This window comes from Geotrypetes seraphini, chromosome 3, assembly GCF_902459505.1.
Source record: "Geotrypetes seraphini chromosome 3, aGeoSer1.1, whole genome shotgun sequence".
Taxonomy (NCBI): domain Eukaryota; kingdom Metazoa; phylum Chordata; class Amphibia; order Gymnophiona; family Dermophiidae; genus Geotrypetes; species Geotrypetes seraphini.
In genome coordinates, this window is record NC_047086.1 from 153,580,282 (window position 1) to 153,600,563 (window position 20,282).

General features: G+C 41.7%; 1 protein-coding gene across 3 annotated transcripts in view; it reads left to right on the forward strand.

The window, feature by feature from the left end:
- The window catches only part of ZUP1 (zinc finger containing ubiquitin peptidase 1), a 62,924-nt gene that overhangs the window by 33,463 nt on the left and 9,179 nt on the right, over positions 1 to 20,282 (forward strand). For 2 of the 3 annotated variants that reach the window (XM_033936702.1, XM_033936703.1), the window contains exons 5-9: positions 5,903 to 6,071; positions 9,797 to 9,985; positions 15,811 to 15,979; positions 16,921 to 17,069; positions 18,634 to 18,854. In XM_033936702.1, the coding sequence (XP_033792593.1) occupies positions 5,903 to 6,071; positions 9,797 to 9,985; positions 15,811 to 15,979; positions 16,921 to 17,069; positions 18,634 to 18,854 (897 nt within the window). Of the gene's footprint in view, positions 1 to 5,902; positions 6,072 to 9,796; positions 9,986 to 15,810; positions 15,980 to 16,920; positions 17,070 to 18,507; positions 18,587 to 18,633; positions 18,855 to 20,282 lie in introns of all 3 variants that reach the window. The other variant, XM_033936704.1, reaches the window with a different exon arrangement.

Sequence of the window (20,282 nt, forward strand, 5' to 3'; positions counted from 1 at the left end):
CTGCTGATCCCCCTTCCCATCTCATTCCTGTCTCTCCCCTTCCCCTCCTCTAATCTCCCTGCCAGCTTTTTTTTCTTCTCCCTTCCCTCCTCCCCCTGTCCAGCAGTAACTCTCTTCCCTTTCCTTTCCCTCTTCCCCTCCAAGCAGCATCTCTCCTTATCCCTCTCCAGGTCCAGTAGCAGCTGTCCCTTTTTTCCCCTTGCCCAGCAGCTTCCCAGCCTCCTTTCCCTCCTTCTCTCCCAGCATCATCTCTCCTTATCCCAATCCAGGTCCAGTAGCAGCTGTCCCTTTTTCCCCTTGCCCAGCAGCTTCCCGGACTCCTTTCCCTCCTCCCGTCCCAGCAGCATCTCTCCTTCTTCCTATCCAGGTCCAGTAGCAGCTGTCCCTTTTTTCCCCTTGCCCAGCAGCTTCCCAGACTCCTTTCCCTCCTCCCTTCCCAGCAGCATCTCTCCTTCTCCCTCTCCAGGTCCAGTAGCAGCTGTCCCTTTTTTTTTTTTTACCATGCCCAGCAACTCTCCTTATTTGCCAGAGCTGCGATTCAGTAAGGCAGCCTCGGGTCCTTTGTTGAGTCGCACCGCCTCCGAGGAAAGCAGAAGTTGCATCATCAGAGGCAGCCGACTCAGCAAAAGCTCCAAGGCTTCCTTCCTGAATCGCTGCGCTTGTAAGTAAGGAGAGCTGCTGGGAGGGGAGAAAGCAAGGCTGTCGTAGGCTCCCCGTTATCTCTCTGGGCCAATGTGAACTACAGCTCTTCGATCTTGCTGGTCCTGCGCGGACTGGCAGGAAATTAAAGATGTTGATCTCGCCGGTCCTGCGCGGACTGGCAGGAATTTTCTGCGGACCGGCAGTTGAAGAACTGCGTTCTAGACTCCCGTCCTATTCTTCCTGCGCCTGCTTTCTGTTTTCAGTCTGTTTATGCTTCAAGCTGATTCTTGTATGCCCTATGTTTCAATTTATTGGGGAGTAGTTTCTGAGCTTCTTTGAAGCCTGTGTTGGCGGTTAACGGTACTGTTTAGTTATTTAATGTGTATTTGGTGGCGCTATGTGCTTGGGTACTAATTGAAAGTGGAGCTAGAGAGCCCAGAGGCAGAGTGAAAAATCTGGAGTGGATTCCTTCCGCAACATCAAGCGGCTATGAGGAAATAACCTCGTCTCACCTATCTACTGGAAAAGAGCTTACCAGGGTAAGTACATAATCTATTTTTATTTATTTATTCAATTTTCTATGCCATTATCCCAGGGAAGCTCAGAACACTTTCCATGGATTTATTCTGGTACTCAGGTATTTTTCCCTGTCTGTTCTGGCAGGCTTACAATCTGACTCACAATCTGCCCCACTTCTTGTACTGGTGATAAAGTCTGAAAAGTGGAGTTCTTTGCCTCCATCTGTGGCTAGGGAGCATAATCACCTTGTCTGGACTAGTCTAGCAGGCATCAAGGAAAGGAAATTATCAGATAGGAACACATTTCAACAATCTTGATTAATACTAATGTGGTGAGTTTGACTATAATTTCAGTTGGTATGCACAATTTTTTTCTGTCTTTATTGTTTTAATTGAAATAGCCTCCCTTCTGAGGAATGGTTAAATATGGGGGAAAAATCTGTTGACCTCTGCCATGGAAAATTGCTCCCCAGTTTTTCTAAACACCAATTACAGCATAAATGTTTGCATGTGAAGCACATTTGCTAAAATGCATTCATAAATCATGACTCCACTCAAAGATACCCTCCCCTGAATACCCTGCATCCAATTTGTGTGTGGTTTTTGGTTTTGGGGTTTTTTTGTGCACACTCTTGTTGCACATACTTTTATTTAGGGCTCCTTTTATCAAGGCGCGCTATGGAGGTTAGCGCGTCGGACATTTCATCACGCGCTAACCCCCACAGCAGCCTAAAATCCTAACTTCTCGTCAATGGAGGCGTTAAGTACTAGCGCGGCAGGCGGTTTAACGTGCGGTATTCCGCGCGTTAAACCGCTACCGCACCTTTGTAAAAGGACACCTTAGTGGGGAGTAATTTTATTTAATTTTTTTAGCATTTTGTGTGTGTATACTGTTATACAATACAAATTACCTTAATAAAATTACCCCCAACGTAGACTAGCATTTTGCTGTTTTAAGAGTCAATAGTCTTATATACCATATTTTTCACTCCATAAGATGCACCTGACCATAAGACGCACCCTAGATTTAGAGGAGGAAAACAAGAAAAAAAACCATTCTGAACCAACTTCTCCCTGCTAGGTTCTGCACCCTGTCCCCCCCCCCTCTGGTGGTCTAGTGGTAGGCCGGGACAGGGCACAGAGCAGGCAGACCTAGTGGCAGGCAGACCACATACCCCCCACGTACCCCCCCAGTACCTTAAATCATCCCCCTTACCCCCATGTACCTTAAATCATCCTCCATACCCCCATGTGCCCCCAGTACGTTAAATCATCCCCTCATACCTCCAAGTGCCCCCATGTACCTTAAATCATCCCCCCCATACAACCTCATTCTCCCCCCCCAGTATTTTAAATCATGCCCCCACGTTTTCCCCAGTACCTTTTTTAATTCCTCCCTCCTTAGACAGCTCTCTTCTTTCCCAGCCAGAGGTGCCACAGGCCAGATGCGCAGAGATCAGGAGAAAACCCTCCACACTCCCGCCTGGGCCTGCGTGGATCTCTGAATGGCTGCAGTCAGTTCTCACGAGTTCCGCAAAAGCTGACTGCAGCTATTCGGAGATCCGTTTGGGCCCAGGTGGGAGCGGGGAGGGCTTGCTCCTGATCTCTGGCTGGGAAATACGCTGGACCACCAGGTACGACAGCAGTGAGTAGGCGAGCGGGTGGGTGGGTGGGTTTTAAAGATGCAGCAATGAGCGAGCGGGCAGGTGGGTGGGTTTTAAAGATGCAGCAGTGGCGGGGGTTAAAAATATACGGCGGCAGGGGAGTTTAAAAGATGCGGCAGTGGGTTAACAAATTTGTGGCGGCGGGGGTGGGGTTTAAAAGATGCAGCAGCGGGCTTAACAAATTTGTATTTTCGCTTCATAAGACGTACTTGCTTTTCCACCCCCTTTTTGGGGGTGGAAAAAGTGCGTCTTATGGAGCGAAAAATACGGTAATATATAAAAAAATTATTAATCCATGAGAATAAATATATTATATCAAGGAAATGTACTGCTTTCATGGGTAACAGTTTATTATAGTAAGTACATTTTATTTTTAATTGAGTTTTTTGACATTTTACATCAATCTAGGCTAGTGGTCTCAAACTTGCGGCCCGGGGGCTGCTAGGTACTATTTTAAGGCCCTCAGTATGTTTTATCATAATTACAAAAGTAAAATAAAACAGTTTCTTGATCATATGTCTCTTTAGCTATAAATTACAATATTATTATTAGCGAAAAGGAAATATTTATAAACTATAAAGAGCTTTTTCTCATGCAAAATTGTCATTTCTTTAATAAGACATTATTTTTTTTCTGAGGCCCTCCAAGTACCTACAAATCCAAAATGTGGCCCTGCAAAGGGTTTGAGTTTGAGACCACTTATGTACGCCAATAGTTGCAGTTAGGGTTTTATGCCAGCTAGCACATTGCAGCAATGCTTCCATAATCTTGGTGATGTAATAATTCTGCTGGTATGCTACTATGAATTATTGGATTTTTTGTCCTTTCTGTCAAGTTCTGGACAGTAGTACAATAACTAGGAACAAATATTTATTTTATTTTAAGTATTTTATATACCACTTATAGCCTAAGTGGTTTACATTCAGGTACTCAAGCATTTTTCCCTATTTATCCGGTGGGCTCACATTCTACCTAATGTACCTGGGGTAATGGGGGATTAAGTGACTTGCCCAGGGTCACAAGGAGTAGTAGCATGGGGTTTGAGCCCACAACCGCAGGGTCCTGAGGCTGTAGTTCTAACCACTGTGTCACACACTCCATACAAATATGATTAAAAGAAAAAGGTTAAGAACATAAGCCGTGCCTCTGCTGGGTCAGACCAGAGGTCCATCATGCCCAGCAGTCCGCTCATGCGGCGGCCCATCAGGTCCAGGACCTATATAGTAGCCCTCTATCTATACACTTCTATCCCCTTTTTCTTCAGAAAATTGTCCAATTCCTTCTTGAATTCCAATACCGTACTCTGCCCTATCACGCCCTCTGGAAGCGCATTCCAGGTGTCCACCACCCGTTGGATGAAGAAGAACTTCCTAGCATTGGTTCTGAATCTGTCCCCTTTTAATTTTTCCAAATGCCCTCTCATTCTTGTAGTTGTTGAAAGTTTGAAGAATCTGTCCCTCTCCACTTTCTCTATGCCCTTCATGATCTTGTAAGTCTCTATCATATCCCCTCTAAGTCTCCGCTTCTCCAGCGAAAAAAGCCCCAGTCTCTCTAATCTTTCAGCATATGAAAGGTTTTCCATACCTTTTATCAAACGCGTCGCTCTCTTCTGAACCCTCTCGAGTATCGCCATATACTTCTTTAGGTACAGCAACCAATATTGAACGCAGTACTCCAGATGCGGGCGCACCATCGCCCGATACAACGGCAGGATGACTTCTTTCGTTCTGCTTGCAATACCCTTCTTGATTATTCCTAGCATTCTATTCGCTTTCTTAGTGGCCGCTGCGCATTGTGCCGATGGCTTCATTGTCATGTGAACTATTACCCCCAAGTCCCTTTCTTGGGTACTCTCACTCAATAACAGTCCTCCCATCGTGTAGCTGTACCTCGGTTTCTGTTTCCTATGTGTAGGACTTTGCATTTCTCTATATTGAACTTCATCTGGCATCTCATCGCCCACTCCCCTAGTTTGTGCAGGTCCCTTTTGTAAATCTTCGCAGTCCTCTTTATTCCTAGCCCCATTAAATAGCTTGGTGTCATCTGCAAATTTTATTACTTTGCTCTTCGTCCCTGTTTCTAAATCATTTCTAAATACATTGAATAGCAGCGGTTCAAGCACCGACCTCTGCAGAACACCACTTGTGACCTTCCTCCAGTCCGAGTAATGGCCCTTCACTCCTACCCTCTGCTTCCTGCCCGCCAATCAATTCTTGATCCATCTGTATACGTCTCCTTCCACCCCATGGTTCTTTAGTTTCTGAAGTAGGCGTTGATGGGGTACCTTGTCAAAGGCTTTTTGGAAGTCTAAGTATACAATGTCTATGGGGTCCCCTTTGTCCATCTGTTTGTTAATTCCTTTGAAGAAGTGCAATAAGTTGCAATAGGTTGGCTCAATAGTTTTCATGTGAACATCTACAATTGAATTTCCTGTGGGTATCTGGAATTTTTATTTTTATTTTTTTTTTTAGTATCCTGCCTATCAATCCAACCTGGGAGCAAAACCTCTATGGGGTCCTTTTTCTAAGCTGCACTAACTGATGTAGTGTGCACTAAATGTTAAGATGTCCATAGATCTTTTGTGATAGTGTAGCCTATCCTGTTCCTTACTTCTTTTTTTTTATGCATGTGATGTCATTTACAAAGTCCAACTGAAACAAAAAGTTGGACCTTCAAGTACTGCTGTGGGTTTCTTTATTTAAATTAAATCTATCATTTATATATATCTGCACTAAGCAGGTCTTGAATTGCTCCACCTGTTCCCCCCCCCCCAACACACACACACCTTACTGCAGGGGTGTCCAACCTTTTGGCTTCCCTGGGCCGCATTGGCTAAAAAAAATGTTTCTGGGGCCGCACAAATGCGCAAACACTGCAACAAGACAGAGGAGGTTGCTGGCAAGACGGTAAACACCCAGGGGCAGCAGAGGAAAACACTTCATCGCCCTCGACCAGGGCCACAGATTGGACACCCCTGCCTTACTGATTTCTGGGAGTCATTGGGACTTTGATTTATAGAATGTGTATGTTTCATGTTCAATTAAAGTTTAGGTTATTTTGATATCATTCACTTAACAGAGACAGTATGGAATGGATGGATCAGGGGGATACAAACAGCAGTCCCTACAGAGCATGGAACAAGCAGTGGCAAAAGGAAGCATGGAACCCCTTGAATATCACAGGCTGAAGGCTGAAATGATGGAATCTTTAGCACTTGGTATAGATGATGGACAAACAAAATCCTCAGGTGAGTCAAATTATTTGAAAAAAAAATTCTTGTGTGTGCATTTGGGGGTAAGGGGAAATGGAAAGTTTGTTGTGTTGTTTGGGCAGCATATCAAACTGAAATAATCTGAATCAAGTCTTGGCAATGTACATAAAAAGTTAATTTATAAGAAAGCTAGTGTTGTTCAAAGTACTAAGTTAAAGTACTTAAGAAAAATAAATATATATTTTAATACTTAACTAAAAATACAGTGAAGAGCATAGAAAAAAATTACTTAAGTGAAAAATGTTAATTGATCTTAACTTTATTGCTCAACAATTCAATGCACATTGCTTACAGTAAATTTTGAAAATTACTGTAACTCATGCTTTTGTGATACATTAATCTAGCACAGCTAAAAAGGCATTCAGCAACTGCATTAGCAGGAAGTGAATTGTTCAGTCTGATAAAAAAAGTTATTTCAAGAGGCTGCAGTATTACTGATGCCTCCTGAAATGGGTCTGCAGGTTTTGATCAAGGGGATCTCTGCTTGAAACATCTGACTTCCCTATAGCAAAGAATACTTTCTGATGATTGTTATCATCTGGATTAAAAAAGTGTTGTCTCAAAGTGTTGTCTCATTCATCATTTGCATCTTTGTTATAGAAACATAGAAAATGATGGCAGATAAAGGCCATGCGTCCCATCCAGTCTGCCCATTCACATTATCTATCTTCTTCCTCCAATCCAACATGCCTGTCCTATGCTTTCTTGAATTAAGACAGTCTTCTTCTCTATCATCTCCACCGGGAATTTGTTCCATGCAGTTATCACCCTTTCCATAAAGGAACTACAGTATTTCCTTAGATTACATTGAAGTCTATCCCCCTTCAGCTTCATATGCCCTCTTGTTCCAGAGCTTCTTTTCATATCTCCTCTCATATGCTTTATGAAGAAGACCACTGACCATTTTAGTAACCAGCCTCTAGACTGATTCTATCCTGGTTATATCTTTCTGAAAGTGTGGTCTCCAGAACTGCACAGTACTCTAAATGTGGTTTCACCAGAGACTCAAGATCCCTGTGGATCCCGAAGCGCCTGCAAGACACAAGTTGGTGGAGAATCGGGTCAGGTGATGGGCCTTTTTTGTTTCACATGCATGATTATTACTTATGACATGCTGTGCAAAGCTCCATGCATGGCCTTTGACAAATAGTGACAGGCTGTTTGCTGGGAGGGTTGCGGGGGCTGACATAATTGGGGACCCTTATATATGACTGTTTGGAAGAATGTATCCTTTGGAACTGATGAGTACTGGTGGATATATGCCTTCCCCTCTCCCCAATCTTTTCCATTTCATCTCGATAGTTTAAGGGTAGGTAGAAGATGTGACCTTTGGTTACCTGTCTGTGTATAGCTAAGCATATAACAGAGGTTCAAAGGAAGGCATGTTCCATGATGTTCCATGAGTTAATGAATATACATTTTCATATATTGATTGAATTTGTGCTCTATTCCTGTTGGGACGATTAATGATGATGATAGATATGTCTATGTTTATATGTGGTAATAGCAGGGAAACAAGATTTTATGTATGTGATATGGAAACTGCATAGTTATATGTGGAATATAAATTTTTAAATAAATAAATAAAAATGCTATAAAGACTGGGCTTTAGGTCCAGCAAATTTGACCCTGCCCCATTCTGGTTTCAGGGGGTGTTTTAACCAAGATGACAAGACTCCCAAATGTTCTCCCTGTCTGTCTCTTCGTTAGTGTCTTTATAGTGTGTGTTATTTTGTGCTAGTTTTTTTTTAGTGCTTTGTGGGAATTTGGGTTATAAGAATATTGTCTTAGTGTGTAACCTTCTTTCTTTTTATGAGTGTATGAGAATATAAGAATAAACAGATAAAATGAGAAGAGAATTGTGTATGTGTACATATATTGGGGGAGGGGGTATCTTTGGAACTGTAGTGGGTAAGATTGGTGTGAGGAACTTTGGAACGCTCTCTTATTTTTAATCTTGTTTCTCTGTCACCACCACCGTTACAAGCTGTGAAAATTACGGTAAGGTTTTCTTAGCAGGTTCTTTAGTTGTTTAGTAGTTGGGGAGATAAATATAAGCATCCACCATGAAGTACGCTGAATTTTGGAACGCTGAATTTTTAACATAGAAAATTTTTAAGCGCTGTAATTTGGGTAATCACTTGGAGAATCGTGAAGGTAGTTGCCACTAGAATGAGAGATGTGGGATGTTACTATTATGAAAAATAGAGGTTTTTAAATGTAATGATTCACATGTCAACCAAGTTGGGATTATTATGACAATTTAGCTTAACACTTTTTATATAAGATTATTTTGTACTTTAAATGGGTTGTTTGATCTAATTTACGGTAGACCAATTGTGAACCTTGAAAAACCTTGATGTCTAGGGCAATATGGGTTCCGTCGGATAAAATCATAAATGCTTAACAATTGAAGTGCTAAAGCAAAGTCGGTACAAGCACATTTTTGTTCCACATAAGATAAGTGATAATTTTTGAATTAAACGTATATAAAATCAATTAAAAAAAAAACCAAACCAAAAACACAATGACAGAAAAAAATAGGTGCTTTGAATGAAATTAGTGCTCTAGTGAATGATTTTTGAGGAATAAGTTAAACTAAACTAAACCTTAGGTTTGTATACCGCATCTTCTCCACGATCGTAGAGCTCGGCACGGTTTACAGGACTAAGATAGAATGGAACTCCAAGGGTGGTTGTGGATTAAGAGTAATTTTAGGGTACCAGAGAGGGGGGAGGTGTTATATTTTTGAGAAAAGCCAAGTTTTCAGATGTTTTTGGAAGAGTTGGAGGGAGCTCGAATTTCGGAGAGGGGATGTAAGGTTGTTCCAGAGCTCGGTGATTCTAAAGGGGAGGGATGTCCCTAGTTTTCCAGCATGAGATATACCTTTTATAGACGGGAAGTATAGTTTTAATTTTTGGGAGGATCCGGTGGAATTGGGATTAGAGGAATTCCAAGATAGTGGAATAACGGGAGGAAGAATGCCGTGAAGGATCTTGAAAGTTAGGCAGGCACATTTTTATTGTATGATTATGGTGAATTTACCAAGCTTTTAAGAAAAACTAAGAAGAAAATTAAATTATAAGAAAAATAAAATTAAGAATTGTTAATAGAAGTTGCAATTCAATTAAAATTGAAGGTTTTTTTAGGATTGCTGAAAGCAACCCTTATCCACAATTAAGCCACTTGGAGATTATAATGATCTTTTGGCGTGGATTTCCGAGATCCTTTTCCTTCATTGTTAAGCACCTTTGTTGATAAACCTTTTGGAGAATCTGGTATTTATTGTGGTTTATCTCATTTTTCATCAGTTTTGTGGTCTAAATAACCCACAAATCTTAGCATCTTTGTACACAGAAGTTAACATGAGTTGCTGACATATCTCAGACTTTTCTCCTAACTAGTTATATTTTGGCCTGAAATTGTTGTCCATCAAAATGAAACTGGTCATGGGGCACAGATTTTAAAAGGAGCTATTGATCTGGTCAATGTCCAAAGTTAACCTGATAAGATAGTGGAAGCCACTGGCTGACACTCGCCTCTGGAGGGTGCCCCTGATGACCTGCCAGGCCCTCAGAGAGCCACTGGAGGGGGCTCTCCTCTCGTGGATATACGAGTTATTTTTAGTTTTATATCAACCCCTGAGCTTGCATTGGATAATTTGTCGTTATGTGCAAATAAAGTGTGTTTTCATGTTACAGGAATTATGGAGGCACTGAATAGATATTACCAGAATGGCAGCAGAGAGATTCGCCGTGTTTGGCTCTCCATACCACTGGATCATTATCATTCCTCTTTGGGAGACAGAGGTTGGGGTTGTGGCTACAGAAACTTTCAGATGCTTCTTTCTTCACTTTCCCAGCATGCTTTGTACAAGGACATTTTACAAGGTAACAGAAGTTGCTATAATATATTTTGACTATTGTAGTAAGTGCATGTTTTAATAACATGAAGGATAATTGACTGAATATATTTAAGCATGAAAAACCGGGAATGCTGCTGCTATTACTAAGTAAGTGAACATTGCTTTGCTAGGACATCTGGTGACTTTAAGAAAGATTATGGATTATTTGCCTAAATTAAAAGAAAAAAAATTAAAAGTTAGCTATTGCCTTGTATAAATTGCCTTCAAAGAAATAAGCATAGGGTTTGTTTTTTTGTGTATATGTGATTGGATAAATGGATGTGTATGTATGCTAGATGAGCTCTAAGTACTTGATGGATAAAGTAACTGTCGCCAGTCATGAGTCCTTTCATTTGCTGAACAACTTATAGCGTCGTACCCACCTGGAGGATATGCTGCAGTTGTCCTATGTGTAAATGTGTAGGTGTTTGTAGGAGTAGTGTTGTTGGATTGACGTTAGGGGGGGGCCCGGTGCTTTTGCTGTCCAGTTTACGGCGTCGTGAAGCAGGGAGAACGTGAAAGCAACACAAGTCTGTCACGGAGCCCGAGATGGGCTCCGCGATCGACTCACTTTGCCTTAGTGATCTAGTGGTCGATTACAATCGAACTTTTGGATGCCTCTGGTGTTTGTAGGATGCAAATGTGTAAGTACAAACTGTAATGTCAATGAAGTTTCCTAAATTGGGGTCTGAGTAAATTGCGGTTATGATTCAGTGTGTGAGGGGTGGAGCTTGTTGACATGCAAAAGCTGTAGAGTTTATTTAGTTGAAACAGGTGAAGGGTGTGTATATGTGTGTTACACAAGCTCTAGGACAAGCTCTAGAGCCTTTCTGAGCTCTTCTGCTGACAGAGTGAGAGAATGTGTGTGTTAAGACTCTGAATAACTCCAAATGCAAGGTGTGCCATTTGCAGTCAGCAGTCTGTTTTTCCCATAGCTGAAGAGTTAGTGGTCCATTCCTGTGATTGCCATTTTATTTGTTGTGACTTGTAAACCACTTTTATTGGTAGACCCAAAGTGGTGGGCACACACCTAAAAATAACAATCAGTAATACCATAGAAATTATTACCCCACCCAAACAGATGCCTACTAAAAATCATCCACAATCCCTGGAAGAGCCAATCTAAATAACCAAGTCTTCAACCCAGACAAACTACTGTTTTTTTGGAAAGTCTGGGCAGCCAGACAGTCCTCTAAAAAGAGGACATATCTGGGTTTTGCCCCTGACAACGCTCAAAGCCGGTGCAGAGTGTTGGATGTTGTAAATAAATCTTCAGATGTAAGCCTCCCCCCATCCCCGGTTTACAGCTGAAGATTTATTTTGGGACAGCCAATGCTCTGTACTAGCTCTGGCCCCTAATCTACCCTCAGAATACATTTAAATACTACATAAACAAAAAACTAGACTTAGGGATATTTGGAGCATTGAGATCAAGCACCAAATTTCTGCTTCTCAATGGCCACGACTTTGGTCTTGGAGGATAAAAATTACAAGGTCAGCATCTATGAGACAAACTTGGTTCTTTTTGTTGCATAGAGCTTTTTGGACCCCAGTTCGTTTACAAAAGTTGGATAGCTCTAGGTCTAATAGATGCTGGCATTGTAATGATACTCGAGAAGGTCCAGAAAAGAGCGACACGATTGATAAAAGGTTTGGAAAACCTTTTATATGCTGAAAGATTAGAGAAACTGGAGCTCTTTTCCCTGGAAAAGCGGAGACTTAGAGGGGACATGATAGAGACTTACAAGATCATGAAGGGCATGGAGAAAGTGGAGAGGGACAGATTCTTCAAACTTTCAAAAACTACAAGAACAAGAGGGCAGTTGGAAAAATTAAGAGAGGACAGATTCAGAACCAATGCTAGGAAGTTCTTCTTCACCCAAAGGGTGGTGGACACCTGGAATGCGCTTCCGGAAGGTGTGATAGGACAGAGTACAGTTTTGGGGTTCAAGAAGGGATTAGATAATTTCCTGAAGGAAAAGGGGATAGAAGGGTATAGATAAAGGATTACTATACAGGCCCTGGACCTGATGGGCCGCCGCGTGAGCGGACTGCTGGGCGTGATGGACCTCTGGTCTGACCCAGCAGAGGCACTGCTTATGTTCTTATGTTCAACCCCCGACAGAAGTCGCAGAAATCAATGCTGTGAAGGGTCTCGGGTCACTCATTCTATTCCTAAGGTGGTGTCACAGAAAAAGAGCTGTCCATTAACTCCATACGGCCATCTTGGGGTCCCAACACTGCTAACTAGCTTCAAGTTTGAGACCTCAAAAGATCTTGCTAGAATGTATGCACAAACCCTCTCTTACAAATAAGAAGGACCTAATCCCCTCTCAATTTAGAAAACCAACAACACTTTAAACTTCACTCTAAACACAACAGGTAGCCAGTGCAATGAAGAAAGAATGAGAGATCGTGTAACCCCCCTATCCCTTCAAAATTAATCTCAATTGCATTCTAGATCAATTGCAGTAGGTGTATACCCTTCTGGGACAACTCTAAGTATGCTAGATTATAGTAATCAGCTGTGAGAACACCAGTGCAAGCATTACCCTCCTCAAATTTTCTATACCTCTTAATACATTTAAATGCATTTGGGTTCTGGCTATTACACATATATGGTGTCTCAAGAGGATAGACAAATATGAATGTAATAGTCAAATCAGCCTTAACTTCCAGTAAGAAGTCTTGGCTAACACACCAACTTGCGATTCATGATCAAGCAAGTGTTGTGAAACCTGTTACAAGCAGCTTTGTAATCAACTGGTTCTGTGGCCCCTTGGAACAATTGGATAAATAATCTAAATATCAGCATACAAGTCGTAGAAACATAGAAACATAGAAATAGACGGCAGAAAAGGGCCCACGGCCCATCTAGTCTGCCCACCTTAATGTCCCTCCCCTACCTTTGCCCTGTGAATAGATCCCATGTGCCGATCCCATTTGGCCTTAAAATCAGGCACGCTGCTGGCCTCAATCACCTGTAGTGGAAGACTATTCCAGCGATCAACCACTCTTTCAGTGAAAAAGAATTTCCTGGTGTCACCTCGTAGTTTCCCGCCCCTGATTTTCAACGGATGCCCTCTTGTTGTTGTGGGACCCTTGAAAAAGAAGATATCTTCCTCCGCCTCAATGCGGCCCGTAAGATACTTGAACGTCTCGATCATGTCCCCCCTCTCTCTGCGCTCCTCGAGCGAGTATAGCTGTAATTTGTCAAGCCGTTTTTCGTATGGTAGATCCTTGAGTCCCGAGACCATCCGGGTGGCCATTCTTTGCACCGACTCCAGTCTCAGCACATCCTTGCGATAATGCGGCCTCCAGAATTGCACACAGTATTCCAGGTGGGGCCTCACCATGGATCTATACAATGGCATAATGACTTCCGCCTTACGACTGACGAAACCCCTTCGTATGCAGCCCATGAATTGTCTTGCCTTGGACGAAGCCTGCTCCACTTGATTGGCAGACTTCATGTCCTCACTGACGATTACCCCCAAGTCTCGTTCTGCTACCGTTTTTGCTAGGATCTCGCCATTAAGGGTATAAGACTTGCATGGATTCTGGCTGCCCAGGTGCATAACTTTGCATTTTTTGGCATTGAAGTTGAGTTGCCATGTCCTAGACCATCGCTCCAGTAGGAGTAGGTTGTGCATCATGTTGTCGGGCACTGAATCTTCGTCTGTTGTGCATTTGCCCACTACATTACTCAGTTTGGCGTCATCGGCGAATAATGTTATTTTACCTCGAAGCCCTTCTGCCAAGTCTCTTATAAAGATGTTGAATAGGATTGGGCCCAAGACTGAGCCCTGTGGTACTCCACTAATCACCTCCGTCATTTCGGAGGGGGTGCCGTTCACCACCACCCTTTGGAGCCTACCTCCAAGCCAGCTCCCAACCCATTTCGTCAATGTGTTACTTAATCCTTCACAATGTGTTGACCTAATCCTTCGTAGGTCAAATCTGCCTAGCTATGCCTGCTAAATCCCTCACATAGTTATTAAAGTAAATGTCCAAAATTCATCTCCAGAAAAGGAGGGAAAAACCTTCTCAAAATGTCAACAAACAAAGAACTGAAATAGGGAGAAAAAGACCTCAGAAGTCTGTGGCAAGACTTTTTTTGAATTTCTCACCGAGTTGTACCACAATTTAGTCAAATTCTATAAACGGTGTCCCGATTGTGGGTAGCGGTAGGTGTCCTACCGCTGTCTATCCAGCCAATCGGGATACACGTTTAAAAAAAAAAAACAACCCACCCCGATGCAGACCGCCTACACTGTAGGTATCTTGTTGCTGTTGAAGGAGACACTGTTGAAGGGATGCTTAAGCTTGTCCAAGGCTAGGTGTGGGCGTGGTGTCTCCCTAGGGCTGCTGAGCCAAGGTGTCTCCCTGGTCAGAGAGAAGGCCTCTGACTCAGCCACGGGACATGCGTAGGAGCCACTACCTGTGGCTTTGTGCACAGAAACGAGTGAGGCAGTGAGGAGGAGGGAGCCGGCTAGAAGGTAAACACCCACTGGAGGGAGGCATGTACTTGAGGCACAGAATGGAGGGAGAGGGGCATGTTGGGACTCAAGCAGGAGGGAGCACAAACTTCTGACAAATGATGGAGGGAAGGGGCATGAACTTAGGACTTAGAATGTAGGGAAGGAGGGAGGGAAGCATGAGCCATAGGATGGAAGAATGAAGAGATTGAGGGAAAGAGATGCTGAAATGAGGGAGGGAATAGAAAGGGAGAATTGGATGTCTGAGAGAGGGAAAGAGATTGGGGAGATGAAGAAAGCGGAGAATTGTTGGGCGGAGAGGGGGAGGGAGAATTATTGGACATGGTGGTGGGAGAAGAGTGCGGTAGAGATACATGGGGAAGAGAGAGATGGGAATAGGGGAGAAGAAAGATGGATAGATGGGATGGGAAGACATAGAAAAGTAGATAGATTTTGAGAAGAAAGCAGAAAAATGGAAGAAAGATGAATGTTAAAAGTTAATGCTAAAGATGGATGTATTCAACAAAAATCTTTGGAACAGGGTATTAATAACTTTAGAATGTAGGAGATGTGAAACAGCATACAAATTTGTGTGCCAGACAATTAAATTCCTCACAGTATATCTCCACTTATATTTTGAATACACTGAAAACAAGTCATCAATTGATATGTTTCCTTATACTCAGAGATGTGCAGCTCTGTGGAGCTTGTCTGTCCAGTCATGACTGGACGGACAAGCTCCACAAGTGGGGTAAACACCCCTCATTAGAGCTGCATATCTCTGAGGCTTTAAATTTAACTGATGAGTATTTGCTCAACTTTTCAAAGGGTAAGATTTGGTAAATGAGAATATTTTTATTTATTTCCCCAGAAGAAGGAAATTGGAATTGTATATTCTGAAACTCAAAAAATTGGAGGGGGTGGTAGTTATGAGGAAGAAAATTCCCGCAGAATAAATCTAGCAGAGAAGGGTTGAATCAAACAGTGATAGACTAGATTGATATATTGCACTTTTGAATTTTTACCTAAGCACTGGTGTAAAATTGTTTCAGATTTGCCATTTCTCTCTATATATTGTCACGTGTCCAAAATATGCTTTGTATTGTGTCTATATCCTACACCAGAGGTTCTTAACAACAGTCCTCAGGACACTTAGCCAGTCAGGTTTTCAGGATACTCGTAATGAATATGGATGAGAGAATTTTAAAAGTTTATTTGTTGTGTATGGGGAAAGCGGCATTTCAAAATTGTTTCTGAAAATGAACAAGATGCAGTCTGGGTTCTCCATTACCTTTTATCTGTCCCCCACCCTCTTTTTTTTTTTTTACGTCAGATTACGCCTCAGTGCCTTGTATTCCTAAAATCCAGTCCATGATAGAAGATGCCTGGAAAGAAGGGTTTGATCCTCGAGGTGCATCCCACTTTAATGGCAGGTTACAAGGCACCAAGGCCTGGATTGGAGCATGTGAGATCTATACACTCTTAACCTGTCTCAAATTAAAGTGAGTATTGGGCCTTAAAAATAAAGTATATTGTATTTTACTAGTGTGTTGTCTTTGTTTTGCTATTATAAGCTAATAGGAGCATATTGAGTATTTCAGCTGTCTTAAACTAATTTTTAAGTTAGGACCACTTTGGATCTAAATGAGACGAAGGAGAATCTCCAAATATTTTCCCATGTGAGGCCATAACACTGCTGACCAGCATATATCAATGACATATATCCCACTAGCTCACCTTCAAACTTGGTGGCCACTTCCAAATGCATTCTCTTTGTCTATTGAGACATGCCTTGTCCTTCAACCATGCGGCATTTCTTTCTGTCTACTTTCCCCTTTCAGCCATGAGTTGGGTAGAGATGCAAAGGATAGCAGAAAAAAAGCAAACACCTTTGGCCCCTGGGCTTTGCACTGGAGAGCACTGAAGTAAATTAGTACATTAAAACCTTGGATTGCAAGTAACTTGGTTTGCAAGTGTTTTGCAAGACAAGCAAAACATTTTATTAAATTTTAACTTGATATACAAGCAATGTCTTGCAATACAAGTACATACAGTATCCACGCATCACATCTTCATAACTGAGCTGATGGTTCTTCTCTCTCTGACGCTGCGGGAGTGTAGTGACTGTTCTAAATGAGCGAGGTCTTGCAATACAAGTATGTATAGTATTTTGTATTAAAGGTTTTGGGTTGTGGAATGAATCGTTTTGATTATTTCCAATAGGGAAATTTGCTTTGATATACGAGTGCTTTGGATTACAAGCATGCTTCTGGAATGAATTATGCTTGCAAACCAAGGTTTTACTGTATATAGTTTCTTAAAGTTAAAAAGAAATAAAAAATTTACCGATGAGCCCTGGGCTGTTATTGCAAACTCATAATTGTTTTTTTATGTACAATATTTATTTCTTCAATTTTTCCCCCTTTTTCTAATATTTTACCAGATGCAGAATTCTTGACTTTCACCTTGCTACTGGCCCAGGAGGCACACATCCACGCTTATTTGAGTGGGTGTGGAATTACTATTGTCTAGACAAAGAAGGCCCAAGAGTGGTAGTCACATCTAAACCGCCAATATACCTTCAGCATCAAGGTACTCCTGAGGAAATGGGGGAGAGAGAGATCTGTAATTGGGGAGTGGCACTAAGTTGGGTTACAACACAGAAGAACAAATAGCAGTACCTCCAAGATTTTCTGCTAGCTGTTGTCATTTGGTATTTCTGGTACTGTATATGCCTTTTTAAATCTTGACACTTTTAACTGCTCCTTCGTGTTCTGTCAGACGCCTAGTCACTTCATTCAAAATTGCTTTTTCCCATTTTGGGGGACAAAATTCCAACCCAATGAAGAGTAACAAGCCAGTGTCTCTTTGATTTTATACTTGTAATGCAGTTTACAAAACATTTCCTTCCTGTATTTGAAATTCTGTATCTGGCTGATGAAATAGCTTTTAATAGCATTTTGTTGCTTTGAGCAGCATGTCATATCTTTGGCATCGGGAACAAGCTAATGATTCTCAATTTATTTTCTGTTTCTGATGAAAAATTAATACACTTATCTTTTCATGTCAGTTTCTCCTGCTTTTAAATAAGGAGAAAGCCTGGCAAATGCTCATTAAGAGACCTGTTGCTGTATAAAATTTTAATTTTATGGTGAGCCCATCTTTTGTGGAGAGGGCTTTCTGTCTGTGACTGACTGAATAGTGTAAGGGGCACATCCATAGTCTCTGTGCCTAGGAAGAAAGGGAAGGAGAAGTGAGGGGAGGGGTCCATGCCACTCATATTCCCATTCTATGCTGACCCAGCAGAACTTTAACAGGGGTCACATGCACTTTCCAAATTGTTTTATTAATGTTAAACATTATTATGCTGAAAAGTAACGTTTGTTCCCAAGTAATTCATTCTTCTAAATGTCAGCATTTTTTCTTTATTTCCATATCTGCTTCATTCCTAAGTTTTGTGGCTCTTTCTCCATAACATAGTCTGGGGGGGGGGGTTTTGCAGCAGGAGGATTGGGCATCCCTCTTAACAGCCAACTTTTGCGGTGGAACGGGTTCCCTGCTGTGGCCGCTAAACCGATTGCGGTAGGGAGATTCCCTTGCCACGATCAGTTCAACGGTCGCGTCTATGCTGGCCTACATTTCAGGTGCCTATCGCAGCCCTAGGGAGCTGCCTAGGGCCGCATATGCTCACCTAAGGCCAATTTGGGCAAAACCATGCCTATGCCTAGCCTTGGGTGAGCTTAGGTGGTCCTTCATGCTTCCCTAGGCTTGCAAAGACCCCTATAATGTAGGCAGTCTGCCTCAGAGTATATTTTTTTAAAACATGAGTCCCGATTGGCTGGTTAGACGTAGTAGGATGCCTACCACCACCTACAATCAGGATAACGTTTTATAGAATTTGCCCCTTTAGTCAGCTTGGCTTACTCTTATGTCTGAGCTATTATTACTTACTTCTGTGATGCTAATAAACTTACAGAGCATTTTCCTCTTCTTGAGAAGTAACTCAATTTCCCCTCTGTACACTTTCTAGTTCCTTCTTCAAGATGGGCTCCTTCAGAAAAGCATTCTATCTCCTTTCTGTTGGATCTCTGACAACCAGTAACAGTAAGGTATTTGTTTAAATTAATTTATAATTGCCAGTATCTTTTTTCGTCAGGTCACAGCCGTACTATTGTTGGAATAGAAGAAAGGAAAAATAGATCATTTTGTCTTCTTATATTTGATCCGGGATGTCCTGCTAAAGTTATGCAAAAGTTACTAAAGCCACAGATTGATGGATCTGATCTTAAACTATTGCGCAGATTTGTGGGTAGTTTAAAACACAAGCAGTACCAGCTAGTGACTGTAGAAGGAGTACTTTCACTGGAAGAGAAAGCTGTAAGTAGTCCAATAAACTGAGATGATGAGCCATTTAAACAAATGAAGGGATGCCAGTATTTCAAAATAACTCTTTTGGAAGCAGCTGGATATGTGTATTAGTGCATACCAGGATGCACATTAATAAGTTTTAATGCATGTCATCTGATTTTTAAGACATGATGCCAAAAAAAAAAAATGTTGCGGAACACAGAAAATCCACCTCGCTATTGGTCTATCTCATTCCATTTCATTTATTCACTTGATGCACTTCTTTCTGCATAGCATTGCGTGGGTTACAAAAAACAAACAATGCATTTTAAAGCAATTTCAAGTTTTCATACAGTTAACAAAATATGTTACACTAAGGGCTCCTTTTACTAAGGTGCGCTAGCGTTTTTAGCACACGCTACATTGCCGCACTACACGCCAAAAACTAGTGCCAGCTCAATGGTGGTGGTTAGCATCTAGCACGCGCTAAAACCGCTAGTGCAGCTTAGTAAAAGAAGCCCTAATGTTTATAAAATTATAATTATTGAAATTTTAAGAATTAAAGTACTGAGTAAACAACCATGTCTGCACCTTCTTTCTAAATTGTAAATAATTACTAGCGTCTTTTAATTGTCTTAATTACTGGGTCAAAGAATTCCAGAAAACATGCAAAGGTAATCTGCAGTGTAGAGAGAAGTAAACCTGAGAAAGTGAAGATAAGGCCAACAGCTTTTGCTCAGATGATCTAATCTGGCAGGGGTAAATAATTGATCAACTATTTGGCCAGATATTAAGGAACCTCCTTTAAAAAGTACTTTTATGAATTAAGCACAACGCTTTAAATTTCAATCTGTTCTCTAGTGGTAACCAGTTGTAGCCTGCAGAGATTGAGAGTACCGGTAGTCATGTGGCTTGGTTCCTGTAAATAGCCTTGTTGCTTGTTCTGAATCAGAGTAAAGGATAACAGGTCATGGATTTGATCTTTTTGTGGGTACAACCAAAGTGGTTTACATATATTATATGCATGTACCTTCTCTGTCCCTAGTGGGCTTACGTGGGACAAAGGAGGGTTAAGTGACTTGCCCAGGGTCACAAGGAGCTGCAGTTAAAACTGAGCCTGTTCCCCAGGTTCTCAGTCCACTGCACTAACCATTAGGCTACTCCTTCAGTTACTGAAGCAGATATATTGCCTTGTTTCTGAGGATCAAGGCTAGATATTTTGTCTTGCCAGAAGCAAGTCATTGAAATATAGAAAGACCAGGTAAGTGGCCTCTACCACTCTTTGAAGACTTTTGAAAATGATGAGAGGCAGAAAAGAATTACTTTGTACTGCTAATGGTCATCGTACATGAGGAAGCAAAGGTATTTTCTGCCTTTGGAATGAATTGGGATGTAGGTATAAGAATCTTTGAGATCCAGTGAGCACGGCCAGTCTTTTGACAAGTAGGGAAAAATGGC